General features: G+C 52.5%; 1 protein-coding gene across 1 annotated transcript; it reads left to right on the plus strand.

The window, feature by feature from the left end:
• The first annotated feature begins 622 nt into the window (after nt 1-622).
• Nucleotides 623-24,211, plus strand: TRIM3 (tripartite motif containing 3). Its single transcript, XM_010990543.3, has 12 exons — nt 623-753; nt 8,592-8,756; nt 14,483-14,714; nt 14,939-15,090; nt 15,306-15,486; nt 15,777-16,509; nt 16,637-16,740; nt 21,487-21,654; nt 21,845-22,013; nt 22,263-22,333; nt 23,375-23,515; nt 23,638-24,211. The coding sequence occupies exons 2-12, from the start codon at nt 8,602-8,604 to the stop codon at nt 23,788-23,790; spliced, it is 2,259 nt and encodes a 752-aa protein (XP_010988845.1). The 5' UTR covers nt 623-753; nt 8,592-8,601; the 3' UTR covers nt 23,791-24,211.
• The last annotated feature ends 1,075 nt before the right edge of the window (nt 24,212-25,286 follow it).

The raw sequence follows: 25,286 nt of genomic DNA on the forward strand, positions 1-25,286 counted from the left end.
GAGAGCCAGGCACCTCGAGCCAAGGCAAGCCCCCCCAACCTTTCTACCCTGTCAGCCCCTTCTCCCAGAGCTCTGGGTACTGCCTTTCCATCTTGGGACCCTTCCGCCGCCCAGAGAGCCGTGACGAGGCGCAGACGATCCCTGTCTGCCACCGCTCAGGAGAGACCACATTAGCATATTCCTTAGGAGTCCCCTCAAGAAAGCCTGGAAAGGCACCTCCGGGAGACAGCCGGGACCCGCTCCCAGAGTCCGAAATCCCTGCTACCCAGGGATTTTCTTGACCAAGCCTCAGCCCTGATACCTACTACGCTGCCCTTCCCTGGAGCCGTTGGGAGCCAGAGGCAGTGGGCAGGGGTCGGGGATCGAGGATCCGGGATCCAGGATCCTGCTCACGGGTCTCCCCAGCGCGACCGCAGAGGCAGCTCCCGCAGGAGCCTCGGGGGACTGGGGGAGCGGGGCGGGTTGAGGGTAGGAGCGGGCGGGGCCTCCGCGGCGGCGGGCGGGGCGTGGGTGGGTCTTCGGTCTCCGAGCCGCCCCCTCCCGAGGCTGGTCCGCAGCCCCGCCCCGGCCCCTCCCTCCGGCCTGTGCGGCGGGTCCGGCGGCGGCGCCGGCGCGGGGACAGGCGGAGGCGCGGGACGTGGGGCGGCGCCGCGGGCAGGGCTGGGCGGACGGGCGCTGGCAGCAGGGGCAACGCCGCGGGCCCCTCGGAGTGGCCGCAGTCAGGGCCTTGGCCCTCCATCCTGCCTCGCCGCGGTGAGTGCGACGGGCGGCCCCCAGGGGTGCGTTTGTATCCCTGTCTGCCTCGGTCTCGGTCTGGGTCCGAGCAGCGGTGTGTCTGTCCGAGTGTCTGTGGGTGGGGGCACAGATGCTTTTCAAGAGCTGTGCCTGTCTCTGTCCACGTGAGGCGTGTCCCTGTCCGTGAGAGCAGTGGGGGGATTCTTCGGGCTGTGGCTGCTCACGTGAGGTCCATGTTTGAGGGGGGAGGCGCGGGTGGATGGGTGACGGTTCCTTGGAGGAGCGCGGGGTTTGGGAGCTTGTGTTTGTTGGAGGAGGGTGTCGAACGCTGCGGCCGAGGATGGTGGGGGGTGGGGGCGCGGGTGGGGTCGCTGAGTGAGACTCTGGAATCTTGTGGCCCAGCTTGTCTGAAGGGTTCCTTTCTCCCTGGTGCAGACACTTTCACCCCTTGCTACCCACTCCATTCTCCTCAGGCATCTAGAGGCCCGCCGGCTGGGATAGAGGACACCTTTTCCTCCTCTAGCACTGCCCCCTGGACAGGAAGCCTCATCCGGAGGCTGTTTCTTGTAGGAAAGGACCCTTCTGTTTCCCCTGCAGCCTGGGCCCCGCCTGGAGGACCCCGGGCTCCTCCCTGGTTCTGGCCTCCTCCCTTCTGGACTTGGCTTCAGATCATGGGCTGCAAACCTGCAGGGACAGATGGTTGCAGGCTGGAGGGGCAGGCTGCACCCCAGGGAAGTCAATCCACTGAAGTCGGGCCCTGGGCTTGTTCCTGGTGTGGGGGTCTCTAATGTGGAATTCATAAAGCCAGGACTGGCCCCAGTGAGGATGAGAGCTGGGAGGTTGGAGCAGGTGCAGAGGTCTTTTTCACAGGTTTCTCCCTACCTGCCTGTCCAGCTCATCAGTGCCCATTCATCCCCTAAGCAGCGCTCTGGTTTGCTGCAGAATTGTAATCAGCTGCAGGCCTGACAGGTGCCCTGCCTCTTTTGGCTTGCATGCCTCCAGTGACAGAGCACTTACTACCTTCTGCTATGGGAGAGCTTCTTTAAGTAAAGGTTTTGTTCCTTGGAACTTTGTTCACTTGTCTTGTTATTGCCTTTGCTTTTGCCTCTCTGTATGGTGAGAGGGAACTGCAGTGATTTAAACATGGCTCTGCTGTCACCAATATATACGGAGCACCCTCTGTGTGCCAGGTGCTGCCTCAGCCACTTAGGGCACAATGACATTCTTGCTGAGAGAAGAGCTTGAGCAAAGGCCCATGGTTGGTATAGTACAGCCTGTGTTCAGAAAAACAGCAAAACCATATGGCTAGGGTGGAGGGTGCCCCGAGGGAGTGTCATGGGTGCCCTAAACTCAGCAAATATTTATTTCAGAAGGGAAGTGGGGGCAAGTACAACCACTCTCTAGCACACCTAGCCTTCCTGGGGAAACCAGTAATCACATACTCAAGGTGGTACTGGATTGGATGTAATCAGGGGCACATATTACAATCTGTAGGGACCTTTGGCTGGAAAGAGAACCTTGGGAATCTCAGATCTGGGGAAGAAAAAGACACCCTCCCCCCAATTTACAAGTAAAGGATTGGAGTAGGAACTTGTCCAGAGTCTTACCTTGCATTAGTGAAATTAGAGTCAGGACTAGCTCCTAGATCTCCAGACCTTTTAACTTAGACACATTTTAGGGGCAGAATCAAGGATATAGTCATAGCTTATACCTGAAAGATGAAAGAAGGAGGAATTGAGAAGACTCCCAGGATTCTGGCTGGTGTAGGCTAGGTGGATGGTGGTGCCTTTTACTGAGATGAGAGATGCAACAGGAAGACGAGGTTAGGGGGAAGTGAATTCAGTTTTAGACTAGTCTGTGTGCATAATCCATGTACGGATATCTAAGGTACAGTTGGATATATAGGGGTTCAAGAAAGTTTTCTGCACAGGAGATAAGGCTTTGGGAGTCATTAGCAAGTGCATGGTAACTGAAACCATGGGAGATGGTGAGATTTCCCAGGCAGAGTATAAAAGTTGAGGGGAGAAGAGGCCCTGGAACAAAGCCCTGAGGAACTAGACATATAAGGAATGGACAGTGAAGGAACAGCCGGAGAGGCGAATGGAGAACTCACATCGAGTGGGTCGTGATAGCATCAAGTACAGCCTCTGCCCTTTTGAGTCTTGCTCCTTGCCCAGCTGGTCCGTGTTTCTTACTTTTTCATGCTTCTGTTCCTTTACTCACTGTTTTCCCGATCAAACTCCTATCAAACTCCTATGTTTCCCCCAAGAGCCAGCTCATATATTCATATATCCCTTCCTCTGAAAGCCTTCTTCTTCTTCTTCTTCTCCTTCTTTTTTTTTTTTTTTAATGGAGGTACTGGGGATTGAACCTAGGACCTCCTGCATGCTAAGCATGTGCTCTGCCACTGAGCACACCTTCTTTATTCTCCTCCACCACCTTCAGAGTTAGGTACTTCCTCCTCTTTGCTGCCAGAGGTTGATATCATGACATTTATGACGTTGCAGTTAGATATTTCCATGTCTGTTTCCCACACTGATCTGAGAACTTGTGAAGGACAGGGAGTGTGTCTGTTTCAACTTGTGTCTCCAGTAACCACTTTAAGGGCCTTGTCCAGAGTGCCCAGGGAAGTTTGATTGTTTGATAGGTTGATCAGCTGATTAAATGTTTCATTCACCTACTCAGTCTGGCAGTAGGGGCCAGGGGGTGATGGTACTGCAGATTTCATCACTTTCCTTCCCTGCCAATCTTACTGAAAGGATTCCTTGGCTTTGAGGACTTTACCTCCTCCAAGGCTTCATCTGTTTCAGAGAAACCCCAAGACTATAACCTGCAGTCATTTGTCATTTTGCTGAGGTCTCAAACAATCAAATGCATTGGGAGGCTAGTGAACAGGAGTGAGTCATTTTCAGAAGCAAGTGAACCTAACTGGCCTCTTGCATCCACTTTTTAACAATGTCTTGGTCACCTAGCTCTACAACTGTGTAAATCATGTGTCCTGGGACTCTCATGAGGTGGCAGGAGAAAGTCATGGAGGATATTAGGTGCTGTTTGAAAATTTGGGGAAACTGAAAAGCCTTGAAACACATCCTTTGCAGATGTCAAAGAGCCAGTGGAATCAGTGCAGGCTGTCCTCATTTGTTCATCAACTTCCTCTTCAGCCCCCTAGATCTGGCTTCCTCTCCTCCAGCCCTTGGAAACCACACTCCCTTAAGTTAATAACAGCTTCTTTGGAGATTTAGAGCATGGAAACTCTGCATAATTTCACAATGAAGATTGTTCTCTTATCTATGAAGCTCTCTTCTCCTTTGGCTTTTATGGTATCTCTCTTCTGATTCTCCTGCCTCTCTGGCCACACCTTTTCAGTTTCTTCGCAGGCTTTGCTTCCTAGGCCTGTCTCTTAAATGTTGAGGTTCCTGTAAACAGTCAGAGGCTCTCCTTTCTTACTGTATACCCTTTCTGGGTGATGTCATCCACATCCATGGCTTCAGGCACCACCTCTACACCAACAGCTCCTAAATCCATGTCTCCAGGCTAGACCTCTTTCCTTGGCTCCAGCCTATCTTTCCAACTGCCAGTTGGACCTCTCCACTCCAATGTCCCATAGACACTTTGGATTCCCCTTACTAAACACTGAACATATCCCCCTGCCCATCTTTCAGAATTTTCAAGCCAAAAAACTAGGAATCATCTGTCATTCTTTCTTCTTCCCTGCTCTTCACTTCTGACCAACCAGTCACCAAGTTCTGTTGATTCCTCCCTATGAAATCTGCTTCTCTCCTTTGCTACTCCCCTAATGAAGTCTGCACCATCTCTCCTCTCAAATATCATGGCAGTCTCTTAACTCTCTAATGGTGACCCCTCTCAGCTATTCTCCACACTGCAGTCAAAAGTTTATTCTTGTCTGTCTATCACTCTATTCTTTAACCCTCTCCCTCTCTCCCCCCACATCGAGGTTTCCTTTGCTCTTTGGGTAAACCCTTAATCCCCTAGCAGGGAGGGGCAAGGTCCTAAACTCCTTAAAAAGGCCCACAAAGTGTTGTGCAAGCTAGCTCCCGCCCACTGCTCCGTCTCCTTTCTTAGCCCTCCCCTGTTGCAGGGTTTGATTCAGCCTCCTGATGCAGAAGGCACCGTGCTGTCTGGAACTCTTACCCATCCTGGAGCTCTCGGCTTGAATGGCCTTTCCTCTGGAGAGCTCCCTTGACCTCCCACCTCCAGTACCCTCTTCCCCCACCCCAGATCTCGGTTAGGTGACTCTGTGCTCCTGGAGCAATCTCTGTTTCCCCATCAGAGGTCTCACCGTGTGGCACTGCTGTAATCTACTTGTTAGCTTGTGGAATCCATGAAGGCTGAACTGCAATTATTTGTCTTTGTATCCCCAGGCCCAGCAAAGGTGTTGAATGAATGCTGAATGAGGAAATGAGGTGTCTTTAGACCTTCATTTAAAAGATGGATGGGATAAGGGATGCAGGGGTGCCAGTGGGCAGCCTGAGGAAGGACAGTGAAATCTCAGCTCTGAGTTGAAGATCTTCCAAGTGTCTGCTGTGATAAACAGTCCAGTTAAACCAAGGCCTATAGGACCTCTAAGGAACAGTGGGATGGGAGAAGTGGGAGTCAAAGCCCAGGAGAGGAAGGGAATCTTAGTAAGTTAGGCCGGGGTATGACCTCAGCGGCTACATGCCCAGCACGTCTGGGTGGGGAACTGAAGCAGGAAGGGGAAGGGAGGGAGGAGCTGTCCCTGCTTGGATGTAGCCCAATCCCCGCCCCTGGGTAACAGGCTGGGAGAGCCCCTTGGGCTTGGAGAGAGGCGGAGCCTGCCATCCAGCTGCCCCAGCAGGGCCCAGTAGACCACTCCTACTCTTCCTCCCAGCCCTCCCCTTCACCAAACAGAAGCTTCAGCTTGCCTCTGGCCTTCTGTTCCTTTCACCAACCCTCAATCTGTCCTCCTGCTGTGTTGCTGTCCTCCTATGAAGTCTCCAGACTCAGAACCCATCACATCTGGAGAAAGAACCTCAGAATCTCAGTGCCCACATCATGAAAGGATGTGCCCAGAGATGCCCTTCCTACCCTACCCATGTCCACCCTCACATAAACATTAAGGCACATGCAGCCCAGCCCCTCTCCCGCCCCACCCCAAACCTGGAGAGGACTCTGGGCTGGCCCCACTGTGTCCATTCATTCATTCATCCTTCATTCATGCATTGTCTTTAGAGAGGCCCATGGTGTGTCTAGCTGGGTACAGATAGTGCTGACCTGCTCCCACTGACTGCCTGTTTTGAAGTAATCTGACTGTCTTTCTGCCTCCCTTCATGGCCAGATTTCTCTCCTGAATTGTCTGTATCTGCTGTGTTAATTTCTTCATCTCCATTCATCCTTCCATCACTCTAACCTGGCTTCTGTCCCTCCCACTCCACTACAGCCAAATCTGGGGGACACTCTCCAGTCTTCACCTTAATTCACTGCTCCTTCTTTCTTGAATCACTCTCTTCCCCTGGTTCCCTTGATCCCACGCTCTCAGTCTCCCTCTCATCCCTCTGGGTTCTCCTTCACTCTTCACTCTCTGGCCTTCAGCCGTCTCATCCATCCTCATTGCCTTCAGTGTCATTATTATGCCAGTGCTTCCGAATCAATAACCAGCCCAGACCTGTCTCTTGAGCTCCTGTATTCTGTTCCTTACTTGACATCTCTACCTGGGTATCACACAGGCACCTCAGACATAGCATGGCTAAAATGGAATGGCCCAAAGCAGCTGCTCAGCTTCCACTGTCTCTGGGTACAGCCCACCACCTGCTCAAGGGGGAAACCTGGGAGTCCTTACTGCCGTTCCTTTCCCCTCTCACATCCAGTCCATCGTGATGTCCTTTTGACTCAGCCTCATGAGTATTTCTCAAATCAGTCTACCGTTTTGCTTTTGGCTCTGCCAATACCCAACATCATCCTACCTGAAGAACTGGGGTAGCCTCCCCAGTGGCCTCCCTGCTTCATCCCTAACTCCTCTTCAATCCTCATAGTTGCCGGAGTAGCTTTTTATTTTTATTTTTTGTGAATTGTATCATTTCCCTCCCAATTGGGTATAAAACCCAGATTCTTAACATCAAGATCCTTTGTGATCTCATTCCACCCTGCCTGTCCAAACTCCCCTCTGGCCTTTTATTCCCTTCGCTCTAACCATATGGTCCTTACAGGTTCTCAGTGAGCCTTCTGCCTAAGAACCTTCCTTCATCCTCTTCCTTCAGCCAGCAATGATTTCCCTCCCTCACTCCCTGATGCCCCCACTCTCATCCCTACCATTTTCCTTCTGTTCCTCAAAGTGCTGCCTAAAAGTTTCCTGCTTGGAAAGACCTTCCCCAATCACTCAATCAAAAAAGCATTCTTTCTCATAGCATCTTTTTCTTCTATATAGCACTGTCCTCCCCCAATTTGTACGTAGGTATTTATTTGTTTATTTACTTTAAAAATTTCTGCCACCACCTCCCCACCACAAGAACAGTGACCATATCTGTTGTTTCTAACTCTATCCCCAGTGCCTGTACAAAGCAGGCACTTAATAAGTACTTGTTGAATTACTGAATTTAATTCAATAACTATAAGCGAGTTCTTATGTCAGGCTCTGAGCTAAGTGCTAGGAATGAAAAAATAAAATATAATGCCCACCCTCAAGAACTCTGCATACAGTGGAGGAAGCAAAGAAATAATAATAAGATTATAGTATAGTGTATAAGGGTTTGGTATGGAGGAAATACAGGGTGCAGAATGATACAGAGGTGGAGCACCTAAGCCAGATGTCAGGAAATCAAGGAAGGCCTTCTGGAGGAAGTGACATTTACCTGCAGACCTGAAAGATAAGTGGAAGTCAACCAGACAAAGTGGGAGGGAGGTCTGGAAGAGGATCTCAGGCAGAGGGAACAGAATGTGTGATGGCCCAGAAACAAAAGAGAACAAGGAGTTTTCCAGGAACTGACAAGAAACCAGTGTGACTGCTCACGGAATCATGAAACATGAGGTTTTAGAGGGAGGTATGGGCCAGACAAAGCTAAGCCTTGTTGACCAATTTAAGGAGTTTGGACTTTGTCCTCTGGACAATGGAGGACATTGAAAGAATTTAAATAGGGAGTTAGTGACAAGATGGAATCTGTGTTTTAGAAGCCTCATTCTCACCACGAGAGGGATGGCACAGGCGAGGAGACAAGGGCACCAGTTAGGAGGCTGTTGCTGTGTCGCTGGAGGGAGTTGGTGACAACTTGAACTGGGAGTGATATCTGTGCGGTTGGAGAAAAGGGGATAAGATATTTGGGAGGCAGAACCCACAAGTCCTGGATGCTGAATGGGTGTGGAAAAGAAGGGGACCCCAGGCAGTGTGCTGTGAGGTGGGTAAGAGCACGGGCAGAAGGGCTGCGGGTAGTCAGAGGAGACACACTCCGTCAGGAAGGTCTCCTGCCGGGGTCTGAGGGGATGGCGAGGAGGCGAAGGGTGGGTGTGCCAGTGAAAGTGGGCACCCCGGTGCCGTGCGCTCGACACGCACTGTTGCAGGTTCTCAAAACAACCATCTGAGGTGAGGATTACTTTTCCCATAACTGCAGATTAGGAGATTGAGGCTCAGAGAAGGTATATGAATTATCCAAGGTCCCACAGCTGGGAAGAGGCTGAGCTAGGTTTGAAATCCAATCTAACCCTGTGCTTTTATCCAGAGCTGTATCCTTGGAGTGGGAGTGGGGCACTCAGCCCACCTGCCTCACCCTGCTCCTTCCCTGGCGGGAGAAACGAGGCTAGCGCTCTGCCGGGGTTTTGAGTGGTGGGGATCAGGTGGAGAGAGGGAGCACTGGCTTCCCTGGAGCTGACCATCTCTCCATACACAGGCCAGTGTGAATGGCAGGAGCATCCGTGGGCACCATGGCGAAGAGGGAGGACAGCCCTGGTCCAGAGGTCCAGCCGATGGACAAGCAGTTCCTGGTGTGCAGCATCTGCCTGGATCGATACCGGTGCCCCAAGGTCCTGCCTTGCCTGCACACCTTCTGTGAGAGGTGAGGGCGTGTGTACCAGGTAGGGATGAGGGCCTTGCAGGCCCCCTGGAGAAGGGAGTGATGTGTGTAAACCTGTAAGAGGTGAGGGAACTGTGTGCACACGTGGAAGGGAGCAGATGAACCCCAACCTGCAGAAGGCGAGTTTTTGATGCAAGAGCCTGTGAGAGGACCAGAGGTTCCTAACACTGGGCCGTGCTCCCTGCCCAGAACAGGGCCATCTCTGCCTCTTCCCCATCCACAAGGCAGCCTTCAACCCCACCAGAGAAATCAGACAGAGCTGAGACCCTCAACCAGCTTTGGCACCAGAAGTCTGGGACCAGTAGGAGGATGTTCGAAGCTAGGTCTGTCCCCCAGGCTTCATTGTCATCCTGAGCACTGAGTGAAAGGCAAGAAGCCTCTGGGCTTCTATCTGTTATTCACTCATTCAACAAATATTTATTTATCAAGCAACTATGATGTGTCAGACCTGTCCCAGGTACTGGGCAGGCAGTGGTAAGCAAAACTAGATATGATCCTTGCTCTTAAAGAACTTACAGTAGAGTGAAGCAGAAAGATAGTCATCAAATCGTCATACAGCCAGACTACAGATAACTGTCCTATTGCACCCTTAATGAGTGCTGCAGAGAAAGTGATAAGCAGTGAGAGCTTAGGTGGGATCTGTTATAGGTTAGAGAACTGGGAAGGCTTCCCTGAGGTGCGATCCAGAGGCTGGCTGGGGGTTAACTAAATGAAGGGAGTAGTAGGAGCCTTCCAGGCAGAAGGCAGAACATAGGGAAGGGCCATGTGGTGTGAGGGACTGTGTTGGTCAGCGGTCCTGGAGGGAGCCCGACGAGGCTGGAGGGGAGCAAGCGTGGTGGAGTGTGGTGTGGGATGGAGCTGGAGAGCTGGGTGGAGGAGGCCAGACTGCGAGGGGCTTTGCAGACCTGTCGGGGCATTTGGCTCTTCCCCTGAGAGCCATGTGAAGCCTTTGCAGGGTTTTATGCATAATCACTTCTGTATTTTGACAGTATTCTCTCTCCAGCCCTCATCCCTCATTGCTGTCTAGAGGGTCCTGGTCCCTGGGTCTCTTCACTATCGCCTCCTCCCACGCCCTCCTCCCTTCACAGAGTGGGCTCGGCTGCCCTTCCAGCCCTGCTCTCTCAGATTCCAGCCATACTTTTCTCTCCTCTTCATCTGGAAACAGTCTCAGCCTTCCTTCCTATTCCAAGTTCTTTCATCAGCCTGGTGACTTCACTACCCACTTATGCCTCTCAGTTCTTGACTGTTTCTCCAGGGACGTCCTCTGTGCCACCTGTCAGACTCTCTACCAGTGACAGTGTGGATCTTGCCATCACCCAGAATAACACCACTTCTTCGATGGTTATAGACTCCAGTATCCCACTCCTGGCCCTCCTTGCCCCACTCTCACTACACCAGCTTTGGCTGGATGTAGACGTCCAGCACCCTCGACTGCTCCCTCTTCTCCCAGCCACCAGCTCCCTCCTGGCCTCCCTTTCTTTCCTACCCATCCCTGATCCTATGGCGGACCACAAGCCACCACAATTCCTGCACACCTTTGTCCTTTTCTAAACCCACGCAGCAGAAGCTTGATCCTGGATCAGAGCAGTAATTGGACGTCTCTGCACCTTTTCCTACACTCAGATCACTGAGCACTCCTGGAGAAAATCAGTGCCTGAGAAATTACAATGATAGCTACCATGTATTGATTGCTTACTATTTGCCAGGGACTGGCTAAGTGATTTACACGTATTGATTTACTTAATCCTCACAACAGATACTTTATTATCCCCGTTTTAGAAAGGAGGAAATTAGGGTTCAGAGTCGTTAAGTAATTAAGAGATATTTCTAAGGCTCCATAGCAAGTAAATAGTCAAGGTTTGAATACGGGTTTGACTGCAGAGCCTTCTCTCTTAACTACTCATTCATTTATCCCTTGGTCCCTGCTCTCAAAGACTTATGCTCCAGTGGGCAGTGATGAACAGTAGGCAAGCTAATAACCAAGCAGGAGAGTCACAGCTTGGGCTAAGTGTTTTGCAGGAAATAAACGGAGTAAGTGGGGGTCGTTGGGCCAGGGGCTAGTCTACGTAGAGTCATCAGGGAAGGCTTCCCCAAGGAGGTGATGTTTGACCTGAGGATGAGAAGGAAACAGGTGTACAGATTGTTCTAGGCAATGGGAACATCTTTGAACTGTTCCATGCAAAGGCCTTGAAGAAGTAGTAGGCAGGGCATGTTCAGAGACCAGAAGAGAAGCCAGCGTGACTGGGTGGGGAGGAAAGTGGGATGACGTGAGGTCCAAAAGAGTCAGAACCATTCATGAGGGAGTTTGGGGATTTGAGGAAAAGTGTTTGGATTTTTTTTCCTAAATGCAGTGGGAAACCACTGGAGCTTTTTTTTTTTTTTTAGCAAGGAAATAATGTGACACAAATTAGATTTTTTTAAAGCTCACTCTGGCTGCTGTGTGGAGAACAGATTACAGAGATGCAAGAGTGAAAACAGGAAATCAGTTAGGAAACCATCCTAAGCCAAGTATGCACAACATATAGGAAGGAGATCTTGTTGACTTGGAAGGTATTTCACAGGGAAAACCCCAGGTTCAGCAAGCTGGGAAGAAAGCTACAGGGGAATGGAGTGGAATGGTTGAAGTGCAGATTTCAGAGCTGATGCAGTGATGGGTGATGAGATATGGGTGGTGCTCACGGGGGCATGGGAGTGGACAGCTGAGGTGAAGTGAAGGAAGAGCTCACAGTGGGGTGAGGAGGCTGAGGTACTAAAATCTTGATAGTGGGGGGGGGGTCACCCTATAGATGTCAGAGCCACTGAGGATGATGGCAGGAGGGTGTGTTAGTGGAGGTATGGATAACGGAAGAGAGTGCACCAGAAGAAAGACTTCAGCAAGGGGAGAAGCAGCCACGAAGTCAGTGGAGACAATATCAAGGAGGGGTGTTGGAGGCAGAAGGCACGAGCTTCCAGAGCCGAAGAAGAAGAAGAATTTAGAAGTGATCCAGTTGGGGGCGGGGAGGACTCAACCCCACCTTCTGGCCCTGAGGAATGTGGAGTATGAGATGAAAACCACTCTAACCTCAAGGAGACTGCAGAGGAAACTAGGTCACAAAGAAGTTAATATTTGTGAAGCACTTAGAATCGTGCCTGGCACATAGTGTTGGTTAAATACATAAAAATTAATTAATTCAGATGGAGAGATGTAGAGAACTTTCAGAGAAGAGATAGAGGACGTGGGAAAGTTTGCACTATGCAGATCTTCCCTCCACAAGTTTGTAGTCTCTGAACACAGCTGCCGACAGCCTGTTTCTAGTAAGATTCCTCCCCTCCCTGTTCTCCAGGACCACCCCGCCCCTTTACTTTCAGCAGCTGATCTTGCCTGAGGCAAGCTAGGCATCCTCTACTTTTGCCCCCCTGTGCTCAAGTACATCTACCTCTCTTTTCTCTTCCCTCCATCCAGAGGATGGGGTCCACTCCCCATCTTCAGGCCAGCCTGAGCCACTCTCCCATCCCCAGATCTTGTCCCATGTCTCTTAGTCTTCTCCCCCTCTCCTTCTCTACTCGCTCCTCAATTTATAAACATGCTCCATGCTCCCATTACACACAGATAAGAACTCCCCCTTGTCCCTTTGTCTCTCCCAGCTGCCAGCCAGTCCCTCAACCTCCTCAGTCAAACTGCCAACCTCCCATTCACTCCTCAACTGGCAACAGTGAGCCTGCCTTCTGCCACCACTCCACTCACTCTTTTCCTTACAGATAAAAGTACTCTTACAGTTGCCAAATTCAACGGGCATATTCCAGTCCGTCCCTTCCCTGACTCTTAGCTGCTTTTGCCGCTGACGACGACTTATTCTCTTCTTCTGGAACTGCATGCTCACTTTGCTGCCCTGACATTGTCTTTGCTTCTGCCTCTCTGCTCGTTCTTTGCTCTCCTCATTCAGTACTTGCTGAGTGCTCTGTCCTGCTCTAGGCACTGTATGCCCCTTCTTGGCGACCACATCCTCTCCCATGGCTACAGAGGCCATCTAAATGTTGATGACCTTTCCATACTCATCTCTAACCTGGCTTCTTCCCAATTACTGGTCCCCTCTGCCCAGATGTCCCACTGTTTCAGTAAACTCAACCAGGTCAATGCTGAACTTCCCTATTAACCACTCCTCTTTCTATGTTTCTCATCGTGGTGACTGTCACCACCATCCACTCAGTTACCTAAGCTAGGAATCTGGGAGGGAACACTCATGTCTCACTCCCCGTATCTAATCAAACAGCACCTCCTGCTGGCTGTACTTCTTAAATACTTCTCAAATTTGTTCCACCTTGGCCTTCTCAAATTGCTATTGCCTAGATCCAGGTCTGCCTCACCTCTTGCCTAGACTATTGCAAGAGTGTCTTGGTTAAGCACATGCTTTGCCTTGGGTCTGGCTCCAGTGCTCACTAGCTTTGTTACCCTGGACCACTTACCCTTTCCGAGTCCATTAACAAACAGAGCGCTTAATAAATGGCAGTTGGATGCTGGGGATGCTGCTGCTGCTACCCCTTATCTGCTGTCTCATCACCTTCACCTTCACCCTCTGCGCAGAGGCAGTGAAGGGGAGTTTGACAAAGTGTAGAGCTGGCGATACCGTGCTCCTGCAACTCCCTAGTGCTGTTGGGGTAACTTCTAAACTCCTTGGTGTGGCCCAGGAGCCCTCCGTGAGCTGGCCCCTGACTCTCTCTCCAGACTTCTCTTACCATTCCTTGCTTTCGACTTGGTCTCCAGCCACCTCAAACTGCTTATAATTCCCTACCCAGAGGGTGCTTTTTCTGCTACCTTCTGTATCTGGACACCCTGCCTCCTCTCCCTGCACCTTTCTTTGGCCAGACTAACAGTTATCTGTCCATGAAGATTTTGCTTTTGTCACCTCCTTTGCAGCCCTTCCCTGGCTACCCTCTCTACCCACCCTTGACCCAATGCCCCTTCTGTGCATTTCTGTATCATTGCATCTACTGTATTCCTTACCTTAATGAGAAGTAACACTAATAGCCCACAATACATAGTGCTTTCTGTGAGTCAGGCATGTAAGCACTTTACATTTAATTCTCCACATCTTGTAAAGCCTGTGCTGTCTCCGTCTTACAAAGGAAGGATCCTTGGCTCGTAGAAGTTAAATACCTTGTCAGGGTTCACACAGTGTAACAGGTGACCTGGGAACTGAACCCAGGCATCCTAGCTCCAGGACCCATGCCTTTAATCATTACATGTTCTCTTTCTATAAGCTCTATTTCTGCAACTTTTTTTTCTCTGTAGACTAGAAGTATTTTAGAGGTAGGCACTGTGGTTTATCTTTGTATCCCCAGAGCCTGGCACAAATTTGGCAAGAGTAGGCAGTCAGTAAATGTTTAATGAGTTAGTGGGGTGGGGTGGCGGAGGGGCTTCACACATTTTCTGTGAGAAGGGTTTGTAAACACCTGTGAAAGGTGAACCCCTGTTTGTGCACACTGTGAGGAATGCGGATATATCTGCTCTTCTGAGAGACTTCAGGGATGTGTTTCCACTCAGATGTGAGGAGTGAGGCCTTTTACACCTGCTGGTAAGACAAGATGCACGTGCCAACCAGAGGTTTCGAAATGAAGTGTAGCAGCACACCTGTGAGAAGAGGGATTGGCACCCATGGCAGGTGTGAGGACGGGTGCACGGACACAGCCCCACCCCTTCATTCCTTTGATTCCCCCTCCTCCCTGGCCAGATGCCTCCAGAACTACATCCCTGCCCAGAGCCTGACGCTGTCTTGTCCAGTGTGTCGACAGACGTCCATCCTCCCTGAGCAGGGCGTCTCCGCACTACAGAACAACTTCTTCATCAGCAGCCTCATGGAGGCCATGCAGCAGGCACCTGATGGGGCCCACGACCCCGAGGACCCCCATCCCCTCAGCGCAGTGGCTGGCCGCCCCCTCTCCTGCCCCAACCATGAAGGCAAGGTGGGCCCAAGCAGGCCCAGTGAGGCCAGGACTTGGGGTGGGCGGGCAGGAGAGGTCGGGGGAGGGGCCGAGTGGCTGTGGGTGAGAGGGTGTTTCTCTGGATAAGCGGTCCAGGTAGAGGGGCGCACCTGGAAGGGGAGAGGGAGGAGGGCAGATGAGGGAGGGGAGGGGACAAATAAGTTTGGTGTCTAGTCTTTGCCTGACTAGAGTCCTTATGCTGCCAGACGATGGAGTTTTACTGTGAGGCCTGTGAGACGGCCATGTGCGGCGAGTGCCGCGCGGGGGAGCACCGAGAGCACGGCACCGTGCTGCTGCGCGACGTGGTGGAGCAGCACAAGGCGGCCCTCCAGCGCCAGCTCGAGGCGGTGCGCGGCCGGTAGGCGCCTGGCGGGAACCCTGGCTGGTGGGGCCTTACGGGATGGTGTTTTAACAGGGACAGGGGAGGGGTCCCGGGGAGGGAGAGACAAAATTCTCAGGGAGGGAAGGGGGGTCTCAGGGAAGGGGAGTCCTGGACGGCAACAGTAGAGAGAAGGAATGGTCTGGTAAGGGCACCCTCAGGTGACCCCGGTATGAGACGCTTCCCCTCCCCAGACTGCCACAGCTGTCCGCAGCCATCGCCTTAGTGGGGGGCATCAGCCAGCAGCTGCAGGAACGCAAGGCCGAGGCCCTGGCCCAGATCAGCGCAGCCTTTGAGGACCTGGAGCAAGCGCTGCAGCAGCGCAAGCAGGCTCTGGTCAGCGACCTGGAGGCCATTTGTGGGGCCAAGCAGAAGGTGCGTCTGCCCACCCTATCCTACCACCGTCAATCATGAAATGGCTTTATTGCCTCCATGCTTCCCTTGCTTTCCACACCTGTGCATCCATCCCTAGTCTATAGTTTCTGCCTCCTGACGTGGCCCATAGGTGCTGTGGGCATCTCTGTCCCTTGTCCACTCTCACCCTCTTGTATTTTTTTCATGCCATAGTACTACAAGCTCAGCAGGAATCAGAGGCACTCGCCTAAAATCCCCTCTCCACTTCCTGACCAGTCTGCTCACCCAGTCCTCCCGTAACCCCTCCTCAGGTGTTGCGGACGCAGCTAGACACTCTGCGCCAGGGGCAGGAACACATCGGCAGTAGCTGCAGCTTCGCAGAGCAGGCCCTGCGCCTGGGCTCGGCCCCAGAGGTGTTGCTGGTGCGCAAGCACATGCGAGAGCGGCTGGCAGCGTTGGCGGCACAGGCCTTCCCGGAGCGGCCCCACGAGAATGCGCAGCTGGAACTGGTCCTCGAGGTCGATGGGCTGCGGCGCTCGGTGCTCAATCTGGGCGCGCTGCTCACTACGAGCGCCACTGCGCATGAAACCGTGGCCACAGGCGAGGGCCTGCGCCAGGCGCTGGTGGGCCAGCCTGCCTCGCTCACCGTCACTACCAAAGACAAGGATGGGCGGCTGGTGCGCACAGGCAGCGCCGAGCTGCGCGCGGAGATCACCGCCCCCGACGGCACCCGCCTGCCCGTGCCGGTGGTGGACCACAAGAATGGCACGTACGAGCTGGTGTACACGGCACGCACCGAAGGCGAGCTGCTCCTCTCGGTGCTGCTGTATGGACAGCCGGTGCGCGGCAGCCCCTTCCGCGTGCGTGCCCTGCGCCCTGGGGACCTGCCACCTTCCCCCGACGATGTCAAGCGCCGCGTCAAGTCCCCCGGCGGCCCTGGCAGCCACGTGCGGCAGAAGGCAGTGCGTAGGCCCAGCTCCATGTACAGCACCGGCGGCAAACGGAAGGACAACCCTATTGAGGACGAGCTTGTCTTCCGTGTTGGTACAGAGGGCGAAGGGCAGAGCCAGATGAGGGTGGCGCAGGCGGGAGTAGGGAACAGGGCGGGGCCAGAGGCTCAAAATGACCTCAGTGTGAATTTTTTAATTTCCATCCTATCTCTTCCCCACAGGCAGTCGAGGAAGGGAGAAGGGTGAATTCACCAACCTACAGGGTGTGTCTGCAGCCAGCAGCGGCCGCATAGTGGTAGCGGATAGCAACAACCAATGTATCCAGGTAAGCCCTCCCCCACCACCAAAATAAAGATTTTCAAGTTACAGCTTCTTAAAAAAAAGAGAGAGAGAAAGAGTATACAGGTCACCTCCTGAAAGATGAAACCCTACAGATAGGGTTCCTTAACAAGCAATGAATCATAGCACCACCTCTCACCCACCTACTTGCCACCCCTTCCTCACTGGCTGCGCAGTAACCAACACGTTCACAGCTAGGCACCGGGGTTGACCTTGCTGGCAGCCCCTACCTCCCAGGCTGTGGCTTAGACCCGACCAGCTCCTGGACCCCAAAGAGCTGGTTCATTCTTCCTTCCCCTCTGCCTCCACCTAAGCCTCCACCTGGCTGGCTTACTTTCTCCCCTTTTCACCACCACATGGTCAGGATGCAGGCTCTGCCCTCCCCTGCTATCTTCCTACTGCCTGTGTGGCTCCAGAATGTGTGTTGTCTCTGTCAGTCTCTGCAGACATCCTGTTGACTAGACAGTCACATTGGGGTAACTTGTGAAAAGGGGCGCCTCCAGTGGCTAGACCGTAGTGCAGTCTCATAAGTGGTCCTGCCCCTGGCCTTCCCAGAGCCTCACTCCCCTGAGTAAAGCACCCACTACATGAATGGACAGGCCTCTGCTGTACTTCCAGCTCCTTAAAGCCAGAAAATGTTTTTTACTCTCTCTGTTCCCTGTTGTGAGCCTAGGAGCGGGCAGAGCCTAGTGGCGGGTGCCAGTGTGATAGACGCAGTAGAGCAGGGAAAAGCTCAGGCTCTGAAACCAGGCACCTGGGCTTGAATCCTAGCTCTGCCACTTACTGACAAGTCATGTGACACCTCCGAGCTTCTGTGAACTCATGTGTAAAATTAGGAAAAGAATACCTCATAGGGTTGCTGGGAGCACTGAGTGACATAATGTACCATGCCTGACACCTGGTGAGCCTTCTAATGTTAGCTGTTGAAAATATCATTGTCCAGGTGGAGGCTGTAGACAAAAGCCAGGAGGTGGGAAGGTACTGGAAGGGGTTGTTCAGGGAACTCGAAGGATCCCAGAGAGGCTGGAGGTGGATTACGATTAGGAGTTGGGCAGCTGAGGTCACGCTGTAAATGACTTTGGAGAGGAAGCTGTGGGATTTTGATTTTATCCAGGATTGTTTCTAATTGCCATAAACTTTCAGTTCTTGGGAACATTTTATCAGGTAGCAAAACTTCCCTGAAGATCCTTACATCACATCTGAACATTTAAACTTCTTACTGACCTGCTGCCTGGGTACCCCTGTCACAGATCCAGCTCTGCCAAAGGGCTGTCACCTCCATGCCAGCTCCTGGCCCTTGCTGGCCACCTAGCCAACTGAAGGTGCCAGGAAATCTTACGGGGGCCCAGGAAGATGTGCCACTTTGTCTCCCCAACGGGAGGCTGTGCTTGTCCCTTGTTTCACAGCGTAGGGACTTAAGAGGGAGGACCCAGTCCCTTCCGAACGCTTGTTTTTCCTACAGCCATCCTCCCTGCCCCTGGTCCCAACCGCACTCCAACCTTGTAGCTTCTAGGAGCCTGGCTCTCAGATTCCAAAGCAGTTTCTCCTTCTCTTACTCTGGGGTCCTCAGGCCTGGTATGGGCCAGGCTCCCACGTGGACTATGGCTCCCTACTTAGTTCATGAGGATTGCAGTCCTCTGAACTTTTCCTCCTTTGGACCTGGCTCTGGTGGTGGCAAATCCCCTCCTTGTGCTGAATCAGCATCAGCTGACAGAAGAGAGAAAACATTTTGTGATTTTGAATGAAGAATATGATTTGTATAACATCCTGGTGTGATTGTCTTAGTCTAGAAATTCTATCAGCTTTTCCATGAAAATGTCCTCATTTCCTTCAGACAGAATGTTAATCACATTCTCCTCTGAGCTCCCTCAGCCTTTTGCCATAGTACTTTGCATACTTTACCAGAATCACTGGCTTGTTTGCTTTATTTTGCTTTAGCTTCTCTCTCCCCCGACTCGACTCAGATCCTGAAGTTGCTTACTGCTACTATGGCATAGGAGAAAGATGTTCAGGACCAAATTAGGGCACCAGCAGATTCTAGAGATAAGGAAGCAAACACAGCTGGTTTCCAGGAGCCCTCAGATGTCAGGGCAAAGGGAGGGATCAAGAATTGCAGGCTGGGTGCCCTGGGTAGGTGTTGCCATTCAGGAGCAGGCCTGGGAGTAAGTTGATGAATTCGCTTTTGTGTGTGTTGAGTTGGAGATTGCTGTGCAGCATCCAAGTTGAAGCTGTCCGATTCTGGTCCGAGACTGAGCTGAGGAATTCATGCATTTGTTAAATGTTTGCTGTGTGCCAGTTTGCCGCACCAGTGCTGCAAATGCAGCAGCGAACAGAACAGACACGGTCCCTGCTTTACCTGGAGCTTACATCCTTGGCGGGGGACAAGGATATTTAAGAGCTATTTAGTCACAGAAGTGACAGTGGGTATGAAAAGAGCTAAAACACATATATCATGGAGACCTAACTTTATGTATGTGTGTTGGTTCAGGGAGTGGAGTTGATCATTAAAAGCTGCTCTGAAGAGGTGACTGGGAAATTCTGAGAACTGGAAAATGAGTAGGAGTTGGCTAGGTGTAAGGGGTGGGACAGGATGGGATGGGAAGAGCAAGACAGCCCCCCACCCCCACCCCAGCCAAGCCTCAGTGTTGAGCTGGAAACTATGCTGCCGAGGCTGGAAGAGGCAGACGTGTTGCCACAGTGCTGATCTGGTGGTAGCTCTAAGTCTCTCTCACAGCAGCTCTTCAGCCCATGGTGCCTACCTTCTTGTGCTGACAAGTGCTGTCCAACCACAGGGGAGCAGTGCAGAATCCAAAGGCTGTTCTGATCAGCCAGGGGAGGGCAAGATTCAGGGTCCACATCAGGAGGGAGTGATGTCCATTGATGGGACCAGTTCAAACAGCCCTGCAGGCCTAAGAAATGGGGATGGTACAGGAGAAGAGGGACCAGTCCATTAAGAAGGGAGCAAGTTTGGATCAGAGAGCAAGGCCAGTTTCTCCAGTGCTGCCCCTGACTTGATTCATCTTATGTCTCTAGAGCCTCTAACAAAGCAGTGTGTGAGATGTGTGCAGTGAGTGATGTTTTGGCTGTGCAGGAGAGGCCAAAAGGCTTAACTCTACAGGAGAGGAGCATTAAAACAGGTGCTTTTAGGATGGGGAGACCTGAGCGTGTTGGGCAGCTAAGGTGGAGGAGGTTGGAGAGGGCAGGAGTTTGAAGGGTTTAACCCTGTCAGGGAGCAAGGTCACCGTATCAGTCTCACAGCCCGGATGGGCTAGTCCTTGCCCATCCCCCTACCCTCACCTGCCCCTTCCTTGTCTGCTACGAAGTCTTATTGAGTCTTCCTCCTCCATGTCTCTTGAGTCCATCTACTTCCCTCTAGCAAGTGGTCCCAGCCAGCGTCATTTCTCACCTGGACCACTGCAGCACCTCTGACTGGTTGGCTAGCTTCCAGTCCTGACTCCTTCCTGCAGCCAGAGTGCTCTTTCTGAAAAAGCTTCCATGTGTTTTTTCCTACACCACCAAGCAATTCTCCAAGTCTCAGTGAACACTGACCAGGGGTCCTGTAAATTTGATTCAATTCTGACACGGTCCACCTGGAGATAGTGTCACATCCCACAGGTTAAGGGCTCAGTTCCGAAAGACTGGCTCTACTTCAGATGCCAATTGAAAGTTCGGCTTGTCGCCTGTACTGACCAACCAGCTGTAAATTGGAAGTTCCCACAACCCACTTTTGGGGTTTAATTAATTAGCTAGAGCAGCTCACAGAAGTCCAGGAAACATTTAATTATGTTTACCAGTTTACTATATGGAATACAGATGAACAGCCAGGTAAGAGTTACGTAGGGTGAGGTCTGAAAGAGTCCCTAGTGTAGGAGCTTTGGTTCCTGTGGAACTGGGGTACACACCCTCCTGGCACCAATCCGGAAGTTCATCAAATCTTGTTGTTCAAGAGTATTTAGAGAGCTTAATCTGTGCTTCCCACCCGTTCTCCTTCCCAGAGGTTGGTGGGCAGGGCTGAAAGTTCCAGCTCTTCAATTGCATGATCTTTCTCGAGACCAGCCCCTCCTGAAGCCATCCAGGGATCTCACCCTACGTCTCCTCATTCGCATAAGCTCAAAAGGGCTCCTTTTGAATGACAGAAGACACTCCCATTAATCTAGAAATTCTGAGGGTTTGAGGAGCTCTGTGCCAGGCAAGGGGGACAAATACCAAATCTATTTCTTATTTTACCATCAAAGCAAATCTCATCTTGTCACTCACAATTTTCAGTGAATCCTCATTATACCCAGAATAAAATCTTTTTCCTTTTGTTCTTTATGGGCCTGCCTGCTGCAATCCAGCCACACTGGACAGCAGCGTCCATACTGGACTCTGTGCCATTTACACACTGATGACTCTGCTTAAACACCTTTCTTCCTCCTTCTTTACCTGACAACTTTGGTTCCTCTCTTAGCATCCTTATTAGGCTCTTAGCTCAGATGGCCCCTGCTCTTGGAGCCTTTCCTGACCACCCCCACCCCTTTCACAGTCTTACAATCCCATTCGCCCCTCTGCTGCATGTCCCCTAAGGTGCAGGCTGTGTCTGAGTCTTCTCTGTACCCCCAGCAGGGTGTCGGTAAGTACTTGCTGAATGAGGAATGAATTGGGGTCTCCTCCCTCAGGATCCTGCTCCCTTCCCTCTGTGCCCACAGTCTCTCCCCTCCTGCCCACTCCCTCCCTTGCTCCTCTGCTCCAGGTTTTCTCCAACGAAGGCCAGTTCAAGTTCCGCTTCGGGGTCCGAGGCCGCTCGCCTGGGCAGCTGCAGCGCCCCACAGGAGTGGCGGTGGACACCAACGGAGACATTATCGTGGCAGACTACGACAACCGCTGGGTCAGCATCTTCTCCCCTGAGGGCAAGTTCAAGGTGAGAGGCCTACTGTCACTCTACTCTGCACCCCTGGTGGCCAGCTGAGGTGATCATTCTAGTGCCTCCTGGTGGTCAGGTCCTGGAATGCTTGGTCCATCCCCAACCTGAGGTTCTGCTTTGCTGCCAGGCTGGGACTACTCTCCCACCAGGCAGGTTAGAGCCCCTAACGGGTGTGCCCTTCCTCCAGACCAAGATTGGAGCTGGCCGCCTCATGGGCCCCAAGGGAGTGGCCGTGGACCGGAATGGACATATCATTGTGGTCGACAACAAGTCCTGCTGCGTCTTTACCTTCCAGCCCAATGGCAAGCTGGTTGGCCGTTTTGGGGGTCGTGGGGCCACTGACCGCCACTTTGCAGGTATTGGGGGAGAATTCAGAGACCTATTCTGATACCCCAGTCCTAGAGAGCTTGCCTGGGTGCCCCAGCTCCAGAGACCCCTCCTGCTATATTTTGGCCCTAGGGGACCCCTCCCTTCATGGTGTCCTAGTAGCACCATCCCAGAGACCTCCCCGTCTCCTAGCACCCCAGCTCTCTCATCCCAAATGCTCTTCCCCATCCCACTCAGCATCCCAGCTTACTGCCAGAGAGCCTACTTTGTATTTTCAGGGCCCCATTTTGTGGCTGTGAACAACAAGAATGAGATTGTAGTAACGGATTTCCATAACCATTCAGTGAAGGTCAGTGTTCCCCCTCCCTCCAGGACCACTGTCCCAACATCCTTTCCTCTTCCACAAGACTCCTCTCCCCCTCACTTCCTTCTTTTCTCCCTTGAGATCATTGATTTGAACAGTCAACATTCATGGCATGGCTCCGTTGTCCCAGGCACTATGCTAGAAGCTGGGAATACAGTGATGAGTAAGGCAAATATGTTCCTTATCTTTTAGGAGGGGTGTGGTCCAGTAGGGGAGAGAAAAAGGTGCTAGGATATTACAGTGTGATGTGATAGATTCTGTGATAGGGGAGTGCAGGGAACTGGGGGAAGGCGTAGCAGGAGCATTTGATTCAGGTGAGACAGAGAATGACCTAAAGCACAAGTGGGAATTAACCAGAAGGAGGAGGGACAGGAGGAGCCAAGAACTAGAGGTGGGAACCCTTACCGTGTAGTCAAGGAATTCCAAGTAGTTCAGACTGGATTTGAGGAGGGGAGTGGTTCCAGGTGAGAACAGGGCTGGCTCATTCCCTTAAGGGGCTTCCTCTCTTCCTAAGAGCCACAGGGAGTCACTGAAGGATTGCGGGCATCAGGGTGATGCAATCCTGTGTGTCTCAGAAAGATTGCTCTGGCTGGGGCGAGACTAAAGGCAGGAAGATCAATCTTTTGCAATCATCCAGATGAGGACCATTGCAGTGGCAGTATGTGTATCGGGTACAGATTGAAGATAGAATCAGCGGGTTGTGGTAATTCATTGGCTGTCAAGCAAAGGAGAAGGTGGAGTCGAGAATGACTCATGGCCACCTGGGTGTTGCCAATCACTGAGAAAGAGAACATAGAAGAACTGCTTTCCCTGGGAAGATGAGCCGTTAGATCTGAGATGCCCAAGGGACATCAGCTGGCGATGTCCAGTAGGCAGTGAGATGCATGGACGTGAAGCCTGGAAAGAACTGGTTTGTAACTGCAGATCTGGGGGTCCTCAGCCCTGGGACTTCACCTCTTCCTCTTCCAAAGCCCCGCCCTCTGCCTGAGGCCAGGTCCCCAGTCCCCAGCCCTCTCCCCCTGCCAGGTGTACAGTGCCGACGGAGAGTTCCTCTTCAAGTTCGGCTCCCACGGCGAGGGCAATGGGCAGTTCAACGCCCCCACGGGAGTAGCTGTGGACTCCAATGGGAACATCATCGTGGCTGACTGGGGCAACAGCCGCATCCAGGTGAGGCGGGCCCAGGGATGGCATGAGGGGGAGGTTTCCTGCTGGGCCCCACACACCCCCCTCCCAAGATGCTGCCACCCACCTGATCTCACCTACGCCTCCAATCTCCACTCCTCCCCCAGGTGTTCGACAGCTCTGGCTCCTTCCTGTCCTATATCAACACATCTGCAGAGCCACTGTATGGCCCCCAGGGCCTGGCACTGACCTCGGATGGCCACGTGGTGGTGGCTGATGCTGGCAACCACTGCTTTAAGGCCTATCGCTACCTCCAGTAGCTGCACAGGGGCCCTGCCTGGCTCATGGAGGGACGGACATAGGGGTGATTGGACAAGATGGTCTGGCCAGAAGGTGGGCCAGACCTGGCAGCACTGAATGTGGGCTGCGGGCGTCAGCGCGCCCAGTGGCCTCCCTCTCCCCATCTCCCAGCCCCACGGTTGCACTTTATTTATTCGGTTCTTGCTTTGGTGACTGGGTGGGCCTGGACTGTGGTCCCAAGGATGTGTGCAGAGCTTCACCCTCCCCTCCCAACCTCCACACCTCCCCGTCCCCTCAGTCTGCTCCCCATCCCCCAGCCTGGGGCCAGAACAGCCTCTTACTCCAGGGCAGAAGTCCCTCTGGTTGTCTCCCTACCACCCGTACACACTGACAGAGACAGCAATACCCCACCCCCATATTAAATAAATGCGTTCACCAAGATGGTTGTGTTGTTTTCTTGCCGGCTGGGAGGGGAGGGGATGGCGGGACCAGATCTGGACTAAAATGTGGGCAAGCAGCCAGGGAGGGGACTGATTCCCAAATGTGCCCTGATGTTTTGAAGCTTCAGGAGTGGAGAGCGAGAGAGAGGGAACCCTGGGACTCAGCCACTGTAAATGCCTGCCCCCAGGCCCACATCTTCTGTAGAAATAGTAAGTCCTTTGGCTGTCTGCTGAGAGGAGCCTGGAAAAATGACCCTTGCCGAGAACACAGCCAGCAGCGGCCAGGAGAACAGTTGCAGGGATGGTGGCCATCCTGGAAGCCCGGGCCTGGGTTAGGGACCAGGGACAAGCCCAGGTGGGAGCTGGGTGTGGGAGCCTCTGTGGCCAGTTCTAAAGCTCAGTCCTGAAGCCTGGGAGCAATGCTTCATCCGTGACTGCTGCCCCTTCCCCACAGTGGAACAAGGGTCCCAGCACCCTGGCCCAAGCCCTCTTTTGCCAGGATTTGGCTGCCAATTCTGGAGATAATTACCACCAACGCTCAGTGACTGGGGAGGTGGCACTGTGGTTTCTCCCGCTCTACAAATGGCTGAAGCTGCTCTTCATTGCTGAGGAAGAGCAGAGCCCAGGCTTGTATCTGTAGCTGTCATGCTCCTAACTGGGCAGTGACAGCACCTTACTCATTCTCATTCCCCTCGCACCCGGCGCGGCAATTGGCACAGAAGACACTCACAGGATTTGGGGAATGATGGATCTGGGAAGGTTGGTTTGTGAGACATCGTGGGAAAGTTCAAGACTTTGTCCTGGTGTAGCAACACGACTCCTGGAGCAAGATGGGAGAGCTTGTCCATGGACCTGTGGGAGACCATAGGGGCTTTGCAGGGAACAAGGGGCACTGTGTGGACCACAGGGAAGTCTTGGTGACATTCACCTCCCTGGTTCTTTTTGACCCCACTGGTTGGGATCTGGTAGGCAGGTGGAGGGACATAAGAACTCCCTGAACTCTAGGGCAAGCATCTTTTTTTTTTTTAATTCTATTTTTTATTGAAGCATAGTCCATTTACAATGTTAGTTTCATG

The sequence above is a fragment of the Camelus dromedarius genome, chromosome 12, assembly GCF_036321535.1.
Source record: "Camelus dromedarius isolate mCamDro1 chromosome 12, mCamDro1.pat, whole genome shotgun sequence".
Taxonomy (NCBI): domain Eukaryota; kingdom Metazoa; phylum Chordata; class Mammalia; order Artiodactyla; family Camelidae; genus Camelus; species Camelus dromedarius.

Bases quoted from the DNA above. Each gene is read 5' to 3' on its own strand.
- TRIM3 (XM_010990543.3), top strand. From the start codon at position 8,602: ATGGCAGGAGCATCCGTGGGCACCATGGCGAAGAGGGAGGACAGCCCT. The intron at 15,091-15,305 runs GTAGGCGCCTGG...TCCCCTCCCCAG, and splicing joins CTCGAGGCGGTGCGCGGCCG to ACTGCCACAGCTGTCCGCAG. The intron at 23,516-23,637 runs GTGAGGCGGGCC...CTCCTCCCCCAG, and splicing joins GGGGCAACAGCCGCATCCAG to GTGTTCGACAGCTCTGGCTC.